The sequence below is a fragment of the Lichenostomus cassidix genome, chromosome 13, assembly GCF_008360975.1.
Source record: "Lichenostomus cassidix isolate B80296 chromosome 13, HeHo_3.0, whole genome shotgun sequence".
NCBI lineage: Eukaryota > Metazoa > Chordata > Aves > Passeriformes > Meliphagidae > Lichenostomus > Lichenostomus cassidix.
In genome coordinates, this window is record NC_139494.1 from 12183613 (window position 1) to 12200639 (window position 17027).

Genomic DNA, 17027 nt, shown 5'->3' on the forward strand with positions numbered 1-17027 from the left:
TGGGCATTGTTCCACAGCGTTTTGCATCACAGATGGGGTCCCCTGTCCTCCCACAGGCACTCCCCCTGCAGTTCCTACCTTCAGATCCCGGTGAACCACCCCCATCTGGTGGCAGTGCAGGACAGCCTCCAGGATCTGCTGGATGCAGTGGCTGTGGGAGAGAGGAGAAAGCTCACAAAAGTGGCCAGTGAGGCAGAGTTCTGTCAGACATTTCTGTTCTGCTGCATTCCATCCTTCTCCCCCTCTCCCCATCACACTTTCCACCAGCAGCCCTGCAGCACAGCTCAGCATCCCTTTTCACCAAAGCACACACACCTGTGGGGAGCAGTTCTAACCCAGTAAGACCTCACCAGAGCTACTGGACACCCAGTAATGGCAAGCAGGAGCTTGGGAGATACAACTGAGCCTGTGGGGACTCAACAGGAGCAACACTGGAAGCGAGGAGCTGGAGACCAACAGTGGAACCACAATGCCAGCAAAGATTGGTCTCCAACCCAGGCAGAGCAGATGTGCTCTGTGCAACCTTTGCTCCAGCCCCATTTCCCTGCTCTCCTCTTGCAGGTGGCTCTTGCTGTGTCTGCTTGCTTTATATCTAGTTCATTACATTCCAGCTCTGCTGCGTGCGTGAGACAGGAAGGGAAAAAGACAGAGGCGCTGATCGCTTCTGCTCCAAAACAGCTTGTGTGCAAGGCAGAAGGTCTTTATTTACATGTGTTTTATTTTATTTGTATGACACTAATAAGTGGATGGGCTGTAAGTGGATTCAGTGCAGGCAGCCCATTAAATGAGATTGTTTTCTGCCTAGAAATAAAGGATATTACCATGCAGAGGTAGTGTAGAGTTTACCACCCCCTTGGACATACATACAGGCTGTGCTTAGCCTGGGGGAAAAGCCAAGAGGCACAGTGATATCTGGAGATTGGAGAGGGCCAGCTCATGTCACCTCAAAAGAATGAGACTAGTACTGTCCCCTGGACAAGCTGCAGGGACCAAAGGGGTGGCTGAAATGGCTCTGCAGCAGGGTACCTGGAAAGTGCCAGTGGGAGTGTGGGAGGGAGCAGAGCTCCAGCACAGCCTGTCTTGACTGCTCCTCTCAGTGCTTTCAAGTGGTAAATGCCAGAGAAATACTTGCAGATGGCTGGAATGCAGCTCCAAGGGGAAGGAGTGACATCTGCAGGGTGTCCGTGCTATCATGGCCCTGGCTGGGCACCAGCCTGGTGTTGGGTTTCCTCCCTGCCATCCTGGGGAGCCCTGGTGCCCCCTGACCAGGCAGTCCTGGTGCCCCCAGACCAGGGAGCCCCTGACACCCTGTTCATTTGCAGTGAGGTCAGATGCTGATCCCAACATCCCGAGGATTGAGGATGCTGAGGATGCTGTGGGCAATGGCTGGGAGCCATCTGATTCAAAGTGGAAACCAGTCCTATGGCAGCACTCCTTCTTGGCACAGGAGTTGAGTGAGTTAGAAAGAGCATTTTGGGTAGTTTGGTTTTTTTTCTGGCCTATGCGTATGTGTTGCAGAGTGGCTGTGAAACACCTCCCAGTATGGAATGAGCTGGTGCTGCAGATAGACAGTCATGTAGGACCCCGGGAGGGAGCAGTCTGTGGGAGAAGGGGACAACTGCTGTCCTGTCCATGGCCCAGCTCACCTGGCATCTGCTTCGCTGTAGTACTCCCTGGCCACAATGTCCTCAAACAGCTCCCCGCCAGTGACCCTGCGAGAAAACAGGGGGAGCTGGATTGATTGACAGCACACTCCACCCTGGCAAGCCCCCCAAAAATGTCATTGCACCATGTATGGGGGGAGAACTGGGGCTGCAGCACAGGGCCCAGCTTGGGGGACCCAAGTTTGATTCAAACCCAGCCTGCAGGAAGGGCTCGGGTGAGGTGGAGGTCGTGTCACCCTGGGGGAAGCACAGACCTGCCCGTGGGTTAGGGGATGCAGTGAACCATTACTCACAGGTCAAATATCAGGTAGTGGTGGCCCTCTTCAGAGATGCTGTCGTGGAGCCTCACTGCAGCAGAAACAGAAGGGTTATGGGGTACACCTGGCTCCCACCCCACTCCCTGGGAATGCCTTTGCTCCCCTCGGGGCACAAGCAGGAGCTGGGGAAGAGCACAGCAGGGCTGTTGCTATTGCTGTTGCTGCTGGCTGCTGGGAGACCCTGCCCACCAGAGGAGCCCAGCCATGGCCCCAGCCTGGGCCAGTCGTGCAGGGCTCAAAGGTCACGTCCAAATCGGGGACTGCCCGGGGCTGTGCCTGGCCAAGGTTCCAGGCAGCTGCTGGGCTATCTTGAGCACTGGGCAGGCTGCAGGCATGGGTGTCCCCAGTCCCATCAGGAGAGGTGCCCGGGCAGAGAGAGAGCTCAGCAGGGTGCTGGGCTGACAACTCTGGCACCCACAGGGCTTTTTTTATTTTCTGCTCATGACCTTCCTGTTCTCCTTGGGAATCTCCGTGGGATGAGTTTCCCTGTCTCCTGGCACCCTCTCCTCTTGGGCACTCCCCTCACCAGGTACAGCCAGGTACAAACCTGTCATCCTGCAGCTGTGTGCTGGTTATTCAGGCTCAGATCCCTGCTCACACCTAGCAGGCAGATGTGCAGCAAGGGGACAGGCACAGAAACAGGTAGGATGGATAAGCAGAACATCCTCTGTCTCCCACCTCGTATTTTATTTGATTCCCTTGAGACTATGAATATTTAATGCTTCCTTTCTCACACCTGGTTTCAGCCTGATACAACTCTGAATATATTTGAGAATGCTGGGAATGAGGGAGGAAAAAAGAAACATTCAGGTGCGAGATTTTGTGGGAATTTTTACTCCTAGCCCCTTTTACTGCATCTAAATCAGCTCAGCCCTATATGGAAACATCCTCCAGACTCAGTCTGAGCCAGAGGAGATAACAACCCTAGCACTCAGCGCAGACACTGCACTGTGTTGCTCTTATCTGCCAGGCCAGCAAACACCACTTTGCTGGTCCTTCTCCTGTCTCCAAGCTCCGTGGACAAATCCAGTGGCTGCCAAGAGTCTGTTGCCAGCAGCATCACCTCACCGGGCCAGGGCACAAGGGCAAACAAGGTCTGATGAGCTGGGCAGCATCTTTCCTGTCTGTCTCTCTTGTGGTCTTGACTACTGACACAACTTGCTTATCTTATTCCTCAGTCATCCTTCCCCACTGCTGGCCTCTGCAGATGTCCCCTGTGCTCCCACATCTGTGTCTGCTCCTTTTTACTCCAACATACAATCCCAGCTTTTCTGCCTTCCTCTGCTGGAAGAAACATATTTCCTCCTGTTTCATCTCACCTGGAGGGATTTAGGGATCACACCTGGGATCCCACAGAAGCCAAAGTATTCTCAGGGGGATTAGGTGAGTTTGGTGTGGATAGGGCCAGCATAACTATAAGCATATGGTCCGGATACGTTCCCTGTTTGGGGAAGTCCCAAAGCCTGTGGCTGCCAGGAGCCAAGAAGGTATAAGAGGGAGCAGCTGCACTAAATATAGCCTGATCCTACAAGTATCTGTTACTGACCACAGTCAGAGAGAGCCATGCTGGCCAAACCACTCCAGCTCAGAGCTGAGAGCCAAGGCAGGAGCAGGACAAATCTTCAGAGATGAGAGTCAGAGGACAAGTACCTGGAGCTCAAACGCCAGAGCTGGGTGCAGCCAAAATTTTCCCAATAAAGCAAGACTTCCTTGAATGGAAACATAACTGTCCCTAATATATCACACAGTGCTGTGGATGTGCTGTGGGGTTCTGGGGATCTGGACCTGCCCTTGACTGCCCAGGCATGGCTTTCCATGCAAGGCTCTTGAGGGGGCACGGTGCAGAGCACAGGTTGGTTCCTCCAGGAACTGCAGCACAGCATTGCCATGGGAGATGGAAGGATCCCACCTTGCTGCAGGGACAAGAAGACAGCAAAGCCCCTTGGCAGCTGGGGTGCATCTCCCAGGGAGGGCTGGACACAGCTGTTTTGCCTCATCCAGAGCTGTTTTGTCTCATCTCTTCCTCACACCAGGCTGCTCTGCAGTGGCACCGCTCACTCCAGCTCCTGTGTGGGTAACGAGCCGCCTTTGCTGCACGGAAGGGAAGATGCAAGCCCAAGTTTCCAGGCAGCAGGAGCAGTGGAGGGGGGTGAAAGGAAAGAGGGTGTGGGGTGGGGGGTGGAGAAGAGCCTCCTGGGTATAAATAGCAGCAGATTGGGCTTGTGTTAGCATCTCATGCTGTTAACCCCTTCCAGCCTTTGCAGCTCTGAACCTGCCAGGTCACAGCCAAACAGGGAGGGGTAGTGTAGGGATGGGGGACAAGGACAGGGACAGGTGAGGTGTTTTGGTCCTTGCAGACCTCACCAGCCCCACGGGCAGGTGATGGAGAGGGAAGGGTGGAACACAGCAGTAGGACAGATCTGTGGCCAAGCAGGGAACCTGGGAAACCTGGGAACCTGGGGAACCTGCAGCTACCATCCTGCAGGTCTGTCTCATGCGGTGAGCTCCTCTGGGTTTAGTATTTCTTCCTATTCACACACTTTGCAGTGCATTTCCTTCAGCAATCCCCGCATGTATTTTGGTGCAAAGGGGAGGCTGGACGTCCCTGCAGGGCAGCTCCTGGTCCTGCTGGAGCAGAGGCTGGGGAATCCTGCAGGGTCCAGCAACCCAGCAATGCAGGGGAGACCTGCCACGCAGCTGTGTGCCCGAGACAGATGGAAGCTGACAGTCTTTTTTGGAACTGAAATATTTATGGGACAGGAGCCACATGGCTCGTCCCAGTGGCCCTGGATCTAGCTCCCTGGATCTGCTGCAGCAGCTCCTGGGGAAGGATGGATCCAGGTCACCGGAGCAGTGAGGGGGCTAGGGAGGAGCTCAGCTGCGGGGGAACCCTCCCAGCTCCCGACTGTGGGTTGAGAGGGCTGCAGAAACCTCCGAATGCTTTCCCAAAAGCTGCAGAATCTACTTGGGGTTGGTACGTCCTGGGGTGCAGCACAGGGAAGAGTGGGATCATCCAGACCATCCACAGGGATCAAGAGCCTGCATCGGCATCACTTTCAGAATGGAGTTTGGGATTTTTTATTTTTTTTTTCACTGCAGTTTTTTCCCCTCCCCTCTCTCTCTCCTTCTGGCCTATTTTTGTCTTTTGCAGGGGCTCGGGAGTTTTCCTGAAACAGCTTTTCCGAAGGAGGCTACTTTCAGATGGACGGTCGGTGGGAAAGTCTTCGCTTCCCCCCGCCATCGCTCCTCCTACACGCCCCGCGCTGCTGCTGCTGCTGCTCCGAGCTGCAGCCGCTTTTTGGAGCATGCAGAGGAATACGGCACCCGAGCGCGGGGAGAGCAGTAAAAATAGCCTCTTGCAGCCTCCTGGGGCTCTGTTTCTCCCTGAGGGAGCGATGGCCAAGTGGGTTAGTCAGGACCTACTTCAGTCCCCCTATGCCCAGTGGGGGAATTTCTTCCCATGACCCCGTTTGGAGATGGTGCTTCCCATGAGGAAGGCTCTGCAGATCAGCGGGCAGGACGACACTGAGCCCTTCTCAGCCTCTGGGACAAACAGTCCATGCTGCTGCAGACAGGGCTGGATTGCAGAAAGAGACCCCCTAGCCCTGGCTGAGACACGGGAGAGCAGGTGGGCAGTGGAACAAGGCACAGAGCACCAGAAATGGGGGTGCAGGGTGTGCTTACCAATGTTGGGATGCTTCAGGAGACGGCAGATCCGGGCTTCTCGTTCCAGCTTCTGGTGATCTGAAAGAGGCAACGGCCCTAGATTAGGATTTGAGGAAGGGAATCAACTGCTCTCAGTTTCTGTTGGGCTCTCAGAGGAGCTGTTGGCACAGGAAACCTGGGGGAAAGAGCAGCTTTGTTGTTGTTTTTTTTTTTGCTAAAGAGTTACAGATCTGGGGATAAGTTCAGCATCAGGGCATGACAGGCAGTTTCTCAGCACGAGTGCAGTCCCTGGCTAAGCCCCCAGATACTGATGCCGTGGGCAATCTTGGGTTTGGAATGATCTCTTGCCCTCTCCTCTCCCTTCTCTTTGCTGAACAATCTCTGATCACCTCCCAAATACCCTGGATTTGTCTGGGTTATCCCTGCCGGCAGCACTGTTCCCTTTTCTCCTATTCATCCAGGCACAGGCAATCAGCCAGGACATTTCTGGCCCCGCATGGTACAATTTGAGCAACTGAAGGCAGAGTCGACCAGCAAGAGGTGTCAGGATGAAACGAGGCTATGGCTTCACTCCCCCTCACCATCATCAGCCATTCCACAGCAGGGCTTTGCTCTCCTACATTGCAGAACCCTTCTCAGAACTGATGCCTGTCCCCAAACACTGGAAGCACAGGTCCCACTCCCCAGCTTGTGAGACAACAGAGCTCTGGGCAAAGCAACTTGAGCTGAGCCAAAAAATCCTCCGCCGTGGGGCAGCTCAGAATGAATCTGCAAATCGTTTTGTTTCTTCCTCTGCACTTCTCTCCTTGCTCACACCTGACCCAGCTACCCTGACTGGAGGCATTTTGTGCAGGAACTCAGCAGCCAGGACAAGCAAGGATATAATTAGGGCTGTTGTCTCTCAGTGCTATCACTGCTACCTTGCAGGTTCACACCCCGGAGTCTCGCTCTGCATCAAACCCAACCTGGGTGTCTCCGACCGCTGAGACGTGAAAGTGACGCAGCCCCTTCTCTGCAGGGCTGGAGCCTTCCCGGGGCTCAGTATCCTGTCCGAGAGGCACCCTGGAGCTTGGGGTGAGTTTTGCAGCCTGTGCTGGACTCTGTGAGATGGAGGCTGAGATAACCTTGGTGGCCACATTCAGCTTCCCACAGTATTTCCCCCGATGGGTGACAACCTTCCCAGGGTGGGACAGGGTGACAGGGCGAGGTTGGAGGTCAGGCTGTTGCTTCTCACAACTAAAGTCCATTGTAGGGTGGATGGCAGGGATGGGATGGACGGACAGTGTGACAAGTGGGGCAAGCATTTCTCTGGGGAGGTTTGTTGCAGCCTCTCCTACCCCACAAATCCAGCTCCTGCACACACCCAAGCCCCATTTTTCCTCCAAAACCTCCACCTTCTCTACTGCTGGCCCCTCTGTGTTGGCAGCCAGGAAGATGTCTGAAGAAACAGACCTTGGCTGGGGATGTTTTGCAGCTTCTCTCACCTTCTCCCCACTTCTCTCCTTCCTGCCCTTTGTGTCTAGAGAAGTGCCATCCTCCCTGCCAGCACTGCAGAAATGCCCAGATCATTAGCCAAAGCCGCTGGTGATTCCAGCAGGCAGAGCAGGGAAAATAACCCCAGTCAAACCTCTCTGGGGGACTGCCAGGAACTGCAGGGACAGCACAAACCCCAGAAGAGGATGGAGAGGGGCAAACTCCCGGAGGAGGCAAGCGGAGGCAGGAGGGAGCAAAAGGAGGGCGGCTCAATCTGCTGCTCCAGGCAGCCCTGAAAACTGGGAGGCGTTTGCCAGCTGGGGTACACGGGCAGGAGCCAAGGGCTGAGCCCAGCACTGCACACCCTGCCCAGAGCCCAGCCTTTGGCTTTGGAGGAAGAGAGTGGTCTGAATCCCTGAAGAGGGGCAGGGGTCAGTGCTGGAGTAGCTGGAGGGCTCAGTGCCGGTGCCATGCCGCTTTGGCAGCACTGTAGGAAGGACACTGCAACATCCTGGTTTAATTCCAGGTCAGAAAGGAGTTTGTCACTCTTTTCTGCATTTCAGTTTTGCCTTCGGAGGTCAGCAGTGGAATTTGAAGAGACACCGAGGGAGGTTAATTAAACCCTCCTGGCAGGGTGCTTCCTCCCAGCACCCATCCTGCACTCCCAACAGCCAGACGGGAGGCAGAGTGGGGACACAGCATCTGCTGCCTCATTCTTTCAGTCCTCCTCATCACAGCTCCTCTCTCAAGTGCCTGGGGGCAGAGGGGTCCCTGGCTTGGGGCAAGGGCTGGCTGATGATTTCTGTGCTGGCTCAGCTCAGCCTCACTCCTAGGAGCAGCTGGGATAGACCCACCGGGACAGACCCACCAGTGCCCCTCCCAGCAGAAAACAGCCAATGTGCTCCACCAAAGCGATTCACCAGAAGGCAGTGAGGGCCCATCTCCAGGTAGAAATTAAGTCAAACCCCCACTTGAAGGGATGTTCCCATTTCATTGATGTAGGTATATGAGTGAGAAAACTTACAGACTCCAGAGCAGGGATGTGGGTTCAGGGTGGGCCCTCTCAGAAAGTGATGCTCCCAAAATAACTGTGCTACACTCTGCCCGAGGATCGCAATGCTCTGACTTGTTGCAAGGCTGTAACCATCATTTTGCTGCAACGTAGTGTGCAGGGTGGTGATGGGTCTCAGGGACAGAAATATGATCCTATGGCTCCTCAGGCAGATTGGAGTCTGGGAGTCCCCCTGAGCCTTGGCACAGCCAGGCTGCAGATGCATCTCTGTGATCGGATGGGATGTGGCGAGCAGCCACCAAGACACCTCCTCGGGACATTCACCCCATCCATCAAGGAGCTCAGTGTGTACCACAGCAGGGAGAGAGTGTGTTGAGGGGATCCCCATCGCACATCAAACACCCCCACCTCAATGCACATCAAAGGCATCATCGCAGCACTGTGCAGAGGGAACAAATTCTCCACTCCATGAGCCCTGCTCACCACTTGCCTCCCCCAAGACACCCTCAGTGCTTACCTCGAGCAGAGAGTTTCTTGGTATTGATGATCTTGGCTGCATACTCTTGTCCTGCCAACACCTTCACGCATCTCCGGACAATGGAGAAAGCGCCTCTGGGAACAGAAGAAGCCAGAGGTGAAGGGCTTGGCGTGGGCACAAGCACAGCTCAGCCCTGATGTGGCTGTGGGGTGAGGGGAAGCTGGAGGCATGGGGACAAGGATGGGGATGGGGATAGATGCTGACTGGTGCAGGGAGTTGGGGAAAACGTGGAGGGATCTCAGCCGGCTTCCCTGCACCACTGTCCTTGAGGAATGATGGGAGGAGGCATGTGTAGACCTAGGGATGAATGTGGGTTTGTCCCCTCCGTGCTCCTCTGGAACACCCCAGCCATCATGAACTTTTCCTTCTCTTCCTCCTGGCTCCTCCCTACCTGTTGCCAGGAGGGAAGGGGCAGTGATTTAGCAGGGACACAGGCTCCCAAGGGACACCGTGATGGCTGCAGCTGTGACACAGCTCTCAGCCAGGTCAGACCTTCCAATCACTGCAGGACTTGGCAGCTGTGACCAGTGACAGGTCACCCCCACTGCAAAACTGTCACCCAGGCAGGGACAGTCCAGGGGACCCTTCAAGGACGCAGCCGAGCTGGACAGAAATGGATGCTGCTGCACATTGCACACACTTGAGCCAACGTGCAGAGCTCTCCTGGGTTCTGGCAGGCAAGCGAGCACAAGTGTTTGGGACACTCCAAAGACTCCCATCTGCCCCTGTACCCCACAGCCCAAGTCCTGCCAGCTCGTGGCACTGCCAGTGCCAGCACAATGCTGGGAACTGCAGCACTGCAATCACACACACACATGCACACTCCAGCCCTGCTGAGCACAACCTTTATGTCAGGTTCCCTTTCCTGCCAAACCTCTCCAATCGCTAAAATAACAACTATCAAAAGCAATCCCACCTCCTGCCCCACCTTCCCCCCACTCCTGTTCACCCCACTCCAGCTCCCTGCCGAGGAATAAAAGGCCGCGGGCTGGTGAGAGCGGCGGATAATTGATTTTAGCGGCGGGGGCGGGTGGAGACGGGCAATTTGGGTTTGAATGTGATTTTTAGGAGAGCAGGCAAGCAGCGGGTGTGGAGGGATGGGGATGGAGCCCCAGCAGTGCTGGCAGCCCACGCACCCAGTGCTGCCTCGCAGAGAACATCGCTCACGGCACGTGCCAGGCAGGAGTTGGGGGAAAACATCCTGGTGCTTCCCAGCTTCCCCATCCTGCCATTTAATCCTGGCTGCTGAAAGAGCTGAGCTGTTAATATCCCTGAATCCTGGGGAGGAATTAACTGGAAAGGGTGGGCGAAATGCTTCACATCCAGCTTGCCATGAGTAGGGAGACCAGAGCCATCAGGAGTCCCATGGTGCTGCTCTCTTCATCCTGCTAGGAACCCCATACTGTATAGGGTTTATGGGCTCCTATGAACCCCTGGGACTCATTTTATCTAATTTTTTTCCTAAAGATATGTGTGATGTTTCTGCAGTGGCAGGACAGTCTGCAGCAGAGTGCAGCAAGCAGGGATTTCACCCCAGCTTGGGGTTTCACTGCAGAACCCAGCATGAAATTGGAGGGGTGTAGGTGTCCCAGATCCACTGGAGGCTGGGGACCAATGGTCACTCCTAGTCCCAGTGTCCACAGCCACTTGCTCATCTATTTATTTGAACTGGATGGTAAGAATGGAGGAGCCACGGGAAGCAGGATGCAGCAGCCGTTTCACATCCCCAGCTGCATTCCCGGCTTTTGGCTCCTCCAGACCTCCCTAACAGAAACCAAATGTCTATTTGTGGTCTATAACGCATAAGAAAATCCGTGTGTGCCCAGAGGGTGGAGGGAACATGGAACACTGGATGCAGGTGCAGGATACCCAGGGATACAGCACGCTTGCCATACCCCCATCCTTGTTCCAGTCAGGTCCTTCAGTGGGTCTGCACTGGCCAGGAACCCTTCACATTGGGTGTTTGACCCCCAGCCACACTTGCTACTGGCTCCCTTGCTACTCAGTCTCAGGTAGGATCTTTCGCGCCGAGGGGAAAAAAGCCCCCCTTTGCTCCATCTAAATCCACCATTTTCCTGGCAAAGACGGCATCCCCTTCCACACCAGGGGCTTGCAGGGCACTGCATGCAGTGCTGGGGGTGCCAGGCAGGGAGCTCAGCTCCACTGTGGAGCATGAAGCCCCTCTGGAAGGAAGGAATCATGTCCTGTTCCCTGGCCATGCGAAGCAGTGTGTCCCTTCCTTCCTGAGGCACTGGGTCTTTGCATGGGGATCACCCCAACCCTGGTAGCAGCTGAGGACCCCCATCTTTGCCTGGCTTGGGTAAGACAGCATGTCCCAGTCTGAGCAGGGGACGGGTACATCACCTGCATGGCCATGGGCCCAGACCGTGTCCTTGTCCCCCAGCTGACTGCAGGGTGATGTTGGACCCAGAGCCCAGCACCAGCCCTGTCTCTGCAGCCCCGAGCCCTGGCACTGCTGAGCCCCAGCCCTGCAGCCTCTGTCCCTTGGTCCCCAGGCCAGGCATGACCTCATGCCTTGTCCCCACGGCCTCCCCCACCAGCTCAAGCAGTGGCTCTGCCACCAGGATGCTCCGCTTCTCCCTTTTTCACACCTTCCCTGCCAGCGCCCGGCTGTGCTGCTGCCGCCCTCCCTCTCTTCAACACCTCCTCCTCCTCCGAGGCATTTTATCTCCTTTCTAGAGAGAAGAGTGTGGGCTGGGGATTTTTTGTTCCTCCATTTTTTTTTTCCTTTTTAATAAGCCCCCTCTCCCGCAGCTCCGGGAGCGGAGGGGCTGATCCTACGGCTCGGCACGGTAATTGTCTCCAGCCTCTCCCTGAACCTGCTGCGGGGGCGGATTTGGAGGCGCCGATGGAGCTGCACTTCATGTTTGTCCTACTCCGGGGGGCCGTGGGCAGGATCTTCTCCCCGTCCACCCCTGCTGCCCCCCGCCCTCTGCCTGATTCCCTCCTGCAAGCTTGGGGGATCGGAGCAGCCCTTCGCTTGCTCAGTTTTGCGGGGGCTGCCGCAGGAGTGGGTTTTCCCCAGCTCCGTGTTCCCCGCTCGGGACAGATGTCCTCCCATGCTTGGGAGATGCAGAGATGTGCCAAGGGCTTGTGCCTTGCTGGACAGACTCTGCAGATCTCCCTCCCCATCTCTGCCTGCCCCCGAAGCCCCACCGTGATGCCTCCATTAGGTGTGTGGCATCCCAAACCCCCACCTGCCCGGGTGACAGGACGGATGACAGCCGAGGAAACGGCAGAGAAACCGGGTGGGTGCAGCAGCCTGGCACCCAGACTCGCCCTTCTGCCAGCCAGGCTGGGGACACACCGTGTCCCCCACAACGGCCCGCCCCAATCCCTCGGGGATAGCAAACTCAAGATGGACCCTTTCTGCTCTGAATCCTTGCAGGACGCTGCTCCCTACCAGGGTCTGGTGCGGGGAGAGCCGCTCTGCCCACCCCTGCCAGGACATCCCCCACCCCGCCTGGCACCGGGAGCATCTCTCCGGAGGAGGAACGGCACTTCCCACCGCGAGCAGCTGCCGCAGCAGAGCAGAGGTGCGGCACTTCGTCCTGATTTCCCTTCCCTAAGCCCGTGAAGCGGAAATTTCCCCATGGGAAACCGCTGCTTTTTGAATGTGCCAGGATGTGCTGGAAACCATCCCAGTGGAAAATCCCCAACCAGCCCCACGGCACCTTGGCTAGCCCGATGAAGCCCCTAACTCAGGAACATCTCACTGCTGCAGTTGTACTTGCCCTGCCGAGCGGATGGCAAAACTGTGGGATGCACCAAGCTGGGGATGCTGCCCCTGCATCCCCCGAGAACTGGGGTGCTCGGGTGCAATACTCTTGGGGGCTGGTGAGCTGCTGCGCCAGCTTTGCTCCTTTATTTCTGTTAAAATGCATCTGTCTGGGTGGTTTTACACCACACTCCTGGGCAACACAGGCAGCCGCTGAGCCTGGGTGCTCAACCCTCTGCTCAGCACCCACCCAGCAAAGCGTTGCAGCCCAGATACCTCCAGGAGCCCTCCTGGTCCTCCCCATCATTCCTAGCTTGCAAACTCCCCTCCACATCCCCACAGCCACTTCTGCCCAGCCAGAGTACCGCAGCCTCACCCCAGGCACCGGCAGCCACTGCCTCACCTACCCACCCCCTGCCACCACCACCAAGCCTTAGAGCCCCGAAAAACCGAGAAAAGTCTGGAAAAAGCAGGTCCCACATCCCCACCTTGCCACCAGCTCCCCAGAGGGTGCCCATCCCCCTGCCTGCAGTGCCAGCTGGGGCTGTCCCCGCCACAGGGACCCACTCCACAACCCAATCCTCTGCTCTCCACCAGCCCCCTTCTCTCACCCTGATGCCGGGGGGATGGATGTGAGCGTCCCGGGACAGGGGCATCCGTTTGCCTCCACGGAGCTGCACTGTGTAGCAGCACCCCGGTGCCACGGTTTGGCTGGGGAACATGAACAGCATCCAGCCCAGCACAAAGTCCTCCTGTCTCAGCCTCTCCATTTCCCCATGTCTGCCCTCTCCCTTCTCCCTCGGCCCCATTTCACACGCCCTCGTGCATGTGGGCACACACTTTATGCTGCTCTGCACCCGGGCGATGCAGGGCTGTGGGCTTGCAGTATCCCTGTGCCTATGGACGGACAAAGCTTCTCCTCTGGAGCACAGGCACCCTGAGCCCACCACCGCGCTGCCAGCCGCTCCGAGGGGACGGTGGCCACACGCCCCAGATTTACACATCAGCTCCGAAAAAAGGCACAGAAACCAAAACAGAGGCACACGCCTGCTCACTCCTGTGCCTATTTTACAGCCACACGCTGGGCGGGACATGGAGCATTCCCTCCACACGGGGAACCTGGCATTCCCCGCTCCACCCCGGGGTGCTCAGTGTTCCCCAGGATCCCCTCGCTGTGCACAGGCAGTTCTGTTTGCACACACACACCAACACACACACACACACATGCACCGATCCAGGCACACCCAATGACACCTGGACCGAAGGAGCTGAGCCCTCCCCGGCAGAGAAGAAGGGTCAGGCAGGGCTGTGGCTCAGCCGCACTGGGACAGGGGTGGGGAATATCCTGGATCTGTCCAAAAGCCACCAGGATTTCTTGGGGGCTGCCAGGCAGGCTGGGTTTCCTGCAGGTCTAGTCAAACCCCAGTGAATCCACACAGATAAATTCCCTGAAGAAATGTGAGGGGTGCCCACTGCTTTGGCTTTCCTCCTCAGCTGTCCTGTCCCTCCTCCTGGCTGGAGAACTTCCCAAGGGAGCCAGCAGCCTTCTTTTTCGGGAGCGGCTTTTCCATAAGAGGGGCAGCCGAGCCCTTCCCAGGCAACTCGAGACCTCTGGGGTGTCCCAAGCCCCCAGCCAAACACCCATCAGCAGCCCCTGAACTCGGGGAGGGACAGAGAAATAGGTCCGGGGCCGGTAGACCCCATCCTCACCCGAGTGCCCTCCGATTCCCACTGCATTCTCTCCGTGCCCATCTCCTTTCCCCCATCTCCAGGAGTTCTCAGCACCGCTGAGTCTCTTTCCCAGCCAGGGCACAGCCCCGCTCTGAGCATCCCAGCCCCGTCTCCAACTTACTTGCCCAGTTCCTCAAAGAGCTGGTACTCCTCAGTGAAGCGATTGCAGGTGATGGTGGCCATCCCGAGGGGCTGGAAATGCTCCCTCCCCGGTGCGGAGTTTGGGGCAAGCAGCTCTCCTCTCGCTCCCTCCCTCTCCGTGTGCTCCCGGGGCTCTCTCCTCGCTGAGGTAAATAAGGGAATATGTTTGATTGACAAGCCCAGAGATAATGATGAGGGCAATTTGTCTTCTCAGCTTCACAAGCCTTCGTCAGCATCCCCGTCCCCATGGTGACCACCGCTGCCAGAAACGCCCTGTTTCTGTTGCCGGGGCAACTGCTTCCCAAACCCGCCGCCCTCCGTGGGGACCAGGGCCCTGCTGGGGACCCGGCCCAGGGGCTGCCCGGGGGTCACCCACCTGCTGCGGAGGGGGGAGATATCTAAAATACAACTATTAAAGGCAAATTAAAGGCTGTGGCAGTGGTAAAATAATTGGGGCAAAAGGGGTTTCCATGGAAACCGTGGTTTCCATGTTGCAGGAGGATGCTGTCACCCCAGCAACTGCTTATCCCCCCCCCCCCCAAAAAAAAAAAAATACAGGCCCTGTTGGTACCTGCAGCAGCATTCCTGGGGGTTCTGGGGGGCTGTGGGATGGGGACACACGGCAGCAAGAGGGAGCAGATGGAGCAGAAGTGTGTCAGGAGAAGCTGGAGAAACCATGGCAGGTCCCCAGGTCCCCACACCGTCCCGCCTTCAGCCAGGGTCCCCGGGGGGGCTGTCCCTGATCACAGTGCAGGGGAGGGCTGGCTTCTCCCCACTCCCCCTTCACCCTCCACGTCCCCTGAAGGGCCCTGGGGTTCCCGGGGAACAGTTCCTGAGAGTCACCCCATAGAGGGGCGAGCAGCCTGGCCTGAAGCACAGCTAGAGGGGAGCAAAAAGGCTGTGACCTGGAGTGCCTGTGTCCCTGTGGTGCCCAAGCCAGAGCAGAAAGGGGAAAACTTTCAGAGTGGGAATAGGAGGAAGGTATCCCCCCCAACCCCCTGGACTTCCTGTTGGTGACTTGCCTCTCTGCTGTGCTGAACATAAGAAATCACAAAAAGCACAATAAAAGTGGAGTTGTGAGGTCCAAAACCTCAGGGAAGGGGTTTCCCTCTGAGTCCCCACCAGCACTCACTGAGGATCCAGCACCACCCCCTCTGTCAACATCACCCCTTGCACTTTCCACCTGCTGACTTCCCCCAGAAGAGCTTTTGTCCTGTTCCCCACTACTAAGCTTTTGTCCCGTTTCTGGATGCTTTTGCAGCATCAGGACCCTCATCACAACAGTAGAAGGGCTTCCTGTGCCATCTGGGAGAGCATTGCCTTTGGCAGCTGAGATGGATTGAGCTCCCTTTCAGGCTGCCAAGGAAGGGTTAAAAGGAAAAGAAAAGGTTCTAACCAGACAAAAATAGGGAGAAATCTTTGAGAGGGGAGAGAGAAGGAGGAGCGGAGAGGGAAAGAAGAAAGGAGGTGGAAGTGGAGGAGGACAGCAAGTGGCGGAGTGAGGAAGAGGAGGGGGAGGAGGAGAAAGGTCTAATGGCTTTTCCATTAATTGCACCATTACCCACCTTCATCCCCACCTTGCATCCCTGCATCCAGCCTCCTGCTCCTGTCTGGTCCCATCCGGGGGACCCTGGTGGCAGAGCAGGGACCTGATTCCCAGCCATCGATGGGCACAGGGATAGGGCCACAGTCCCCAAGTGTTGAAGACCTCCAGACCAACCTTGGCCACACCCTGGCATGGGCAGAGCACAGCAGGCACCCTCACTTGGGGTGCAGGAAATTCACGTGTGCTATCTGTGCCCCAGGGATGTGATGGTCCCCAAAATGCCCCCTTGCCCCTGAACAACTCCTCCCCATGTCGCTCCCACACAAAAGGAGGTTTCATTCCCCACCCCAGGGCTGTGCCAGGAGGCAGGGGGCTGCCGTGGGGGCCACTGCATCCCGATGTTTGTGGGAGTGCTCTCCCTCTCCGGCTTTTTGCTGCCAGTCCCCAGCAGTCCCCTGGAACCCTAGGGGCAAGAGGAAGAGCCCCCCACTCCCCAGACCCCCTGGATGCCCGTGGGTGGCTCTGTGCCCCTGCCTCCTCCCACCTCACTCCCACCCGTGCTCATGTTCGTGTCCCCGTGAGCTCCGCAATGTGACCTGCCCCCCTCCCCGTGCCCACCCCCACACTGCCACACGTGTTCAACCCCACACGCGTGACTCTGCGTGCTCCCTGAGCCGGGAGGAGGGATCTGTCCCTTCCTTCCCCCCAGGGCCCCTGCTGCACCCCTGACACACCAAACTCCTCACCCGGGCAAAGCCCCCCTGCCTCCCTCCCCAGGGTTCTCCTGCCTGGCACAGACACGGCTCTCCAGGAAAAGTTTCTCCCTCTCTGCTCCTCTCTCTATTCAGTTTTGTTTTCCCTTTTCCTCGACATTTTTCCTTCTGAGGGTAAGGGGGTGTCAGACTTCCGTGTGCTGAACATGCTCTGCTTTGCTGATAATGTTTTCCCCAGCAGGAACTGCTGTGTGGTCTCACTGCTGAGTGACTCTGGGACAATCCAAGGGGAGCAGGATCTCTGGGTGGAACCTTCCATCTCTGGGCTGGAGGCTTCCCTGCAGAGAGTAGTCCCAGTCCTCTCCCAGAGGCCTGAGGATACTCTTAGGATGTGTCTGCTCCCTCCCAGCCACCCCAAGATCTGCTCCTGCAGGGCTTTGGGAGCCATGCTGCTCTCCTGCTGCCGTGCTTGGGTCTGGCCACCTGA

The 17027-nt window shown here is 57.0% G+C and overlaps 1 protein-coding gene across 2 annotated transcripts in view; it reads right to left on the reverse strand.

Moving 5' to 3' along the window:
* The window catches only part of CAMK2A (calcium/calmodulin dependent protein kinase II alpha), a 31345-nt gene extending 16845 nt beyond the window's left edge, over nucleotides 1-14500 (reverse strand). The window contains exons 1-6 of one of the 2 annotated variants that reach the window (XM_085073715.1): nucleotides 14262-14500; nucleotides 8650-8744; nucleotides 5666-5725; nucleotides 1958-2012; nucleotides 1647-1712; nucleotides 79-151 (exon numbers count right to left, since the gene is read on the reverse strand). In XM_085073715.1, coding sequence (XP_084929841.1) covers nucleotides 79-151; nucleotides 1647-1712; nucleotides 1958-2012; nucleotides 5666-5725; nucleotides 8650-8744; nucleotides 14262-14323 — 411 coding nt within the window. In that variant the 5' untranslated portion in view covers nucleotides 14324-14500. The remainder of the gene's footprint in view (nucleotides 1-78; nucleotides 152-1646; nucleotides 1713-1957; nucleotides 2013-5665; nucleotides 5726-8649; nucleotides 8745-14261) is intronic. The other variant, XM_085073716.1, reaches the window with a different exon arrangement.
* Between the last annotated feature and the right edge of the window lie 2527 nt (nucleotides 14501-17027).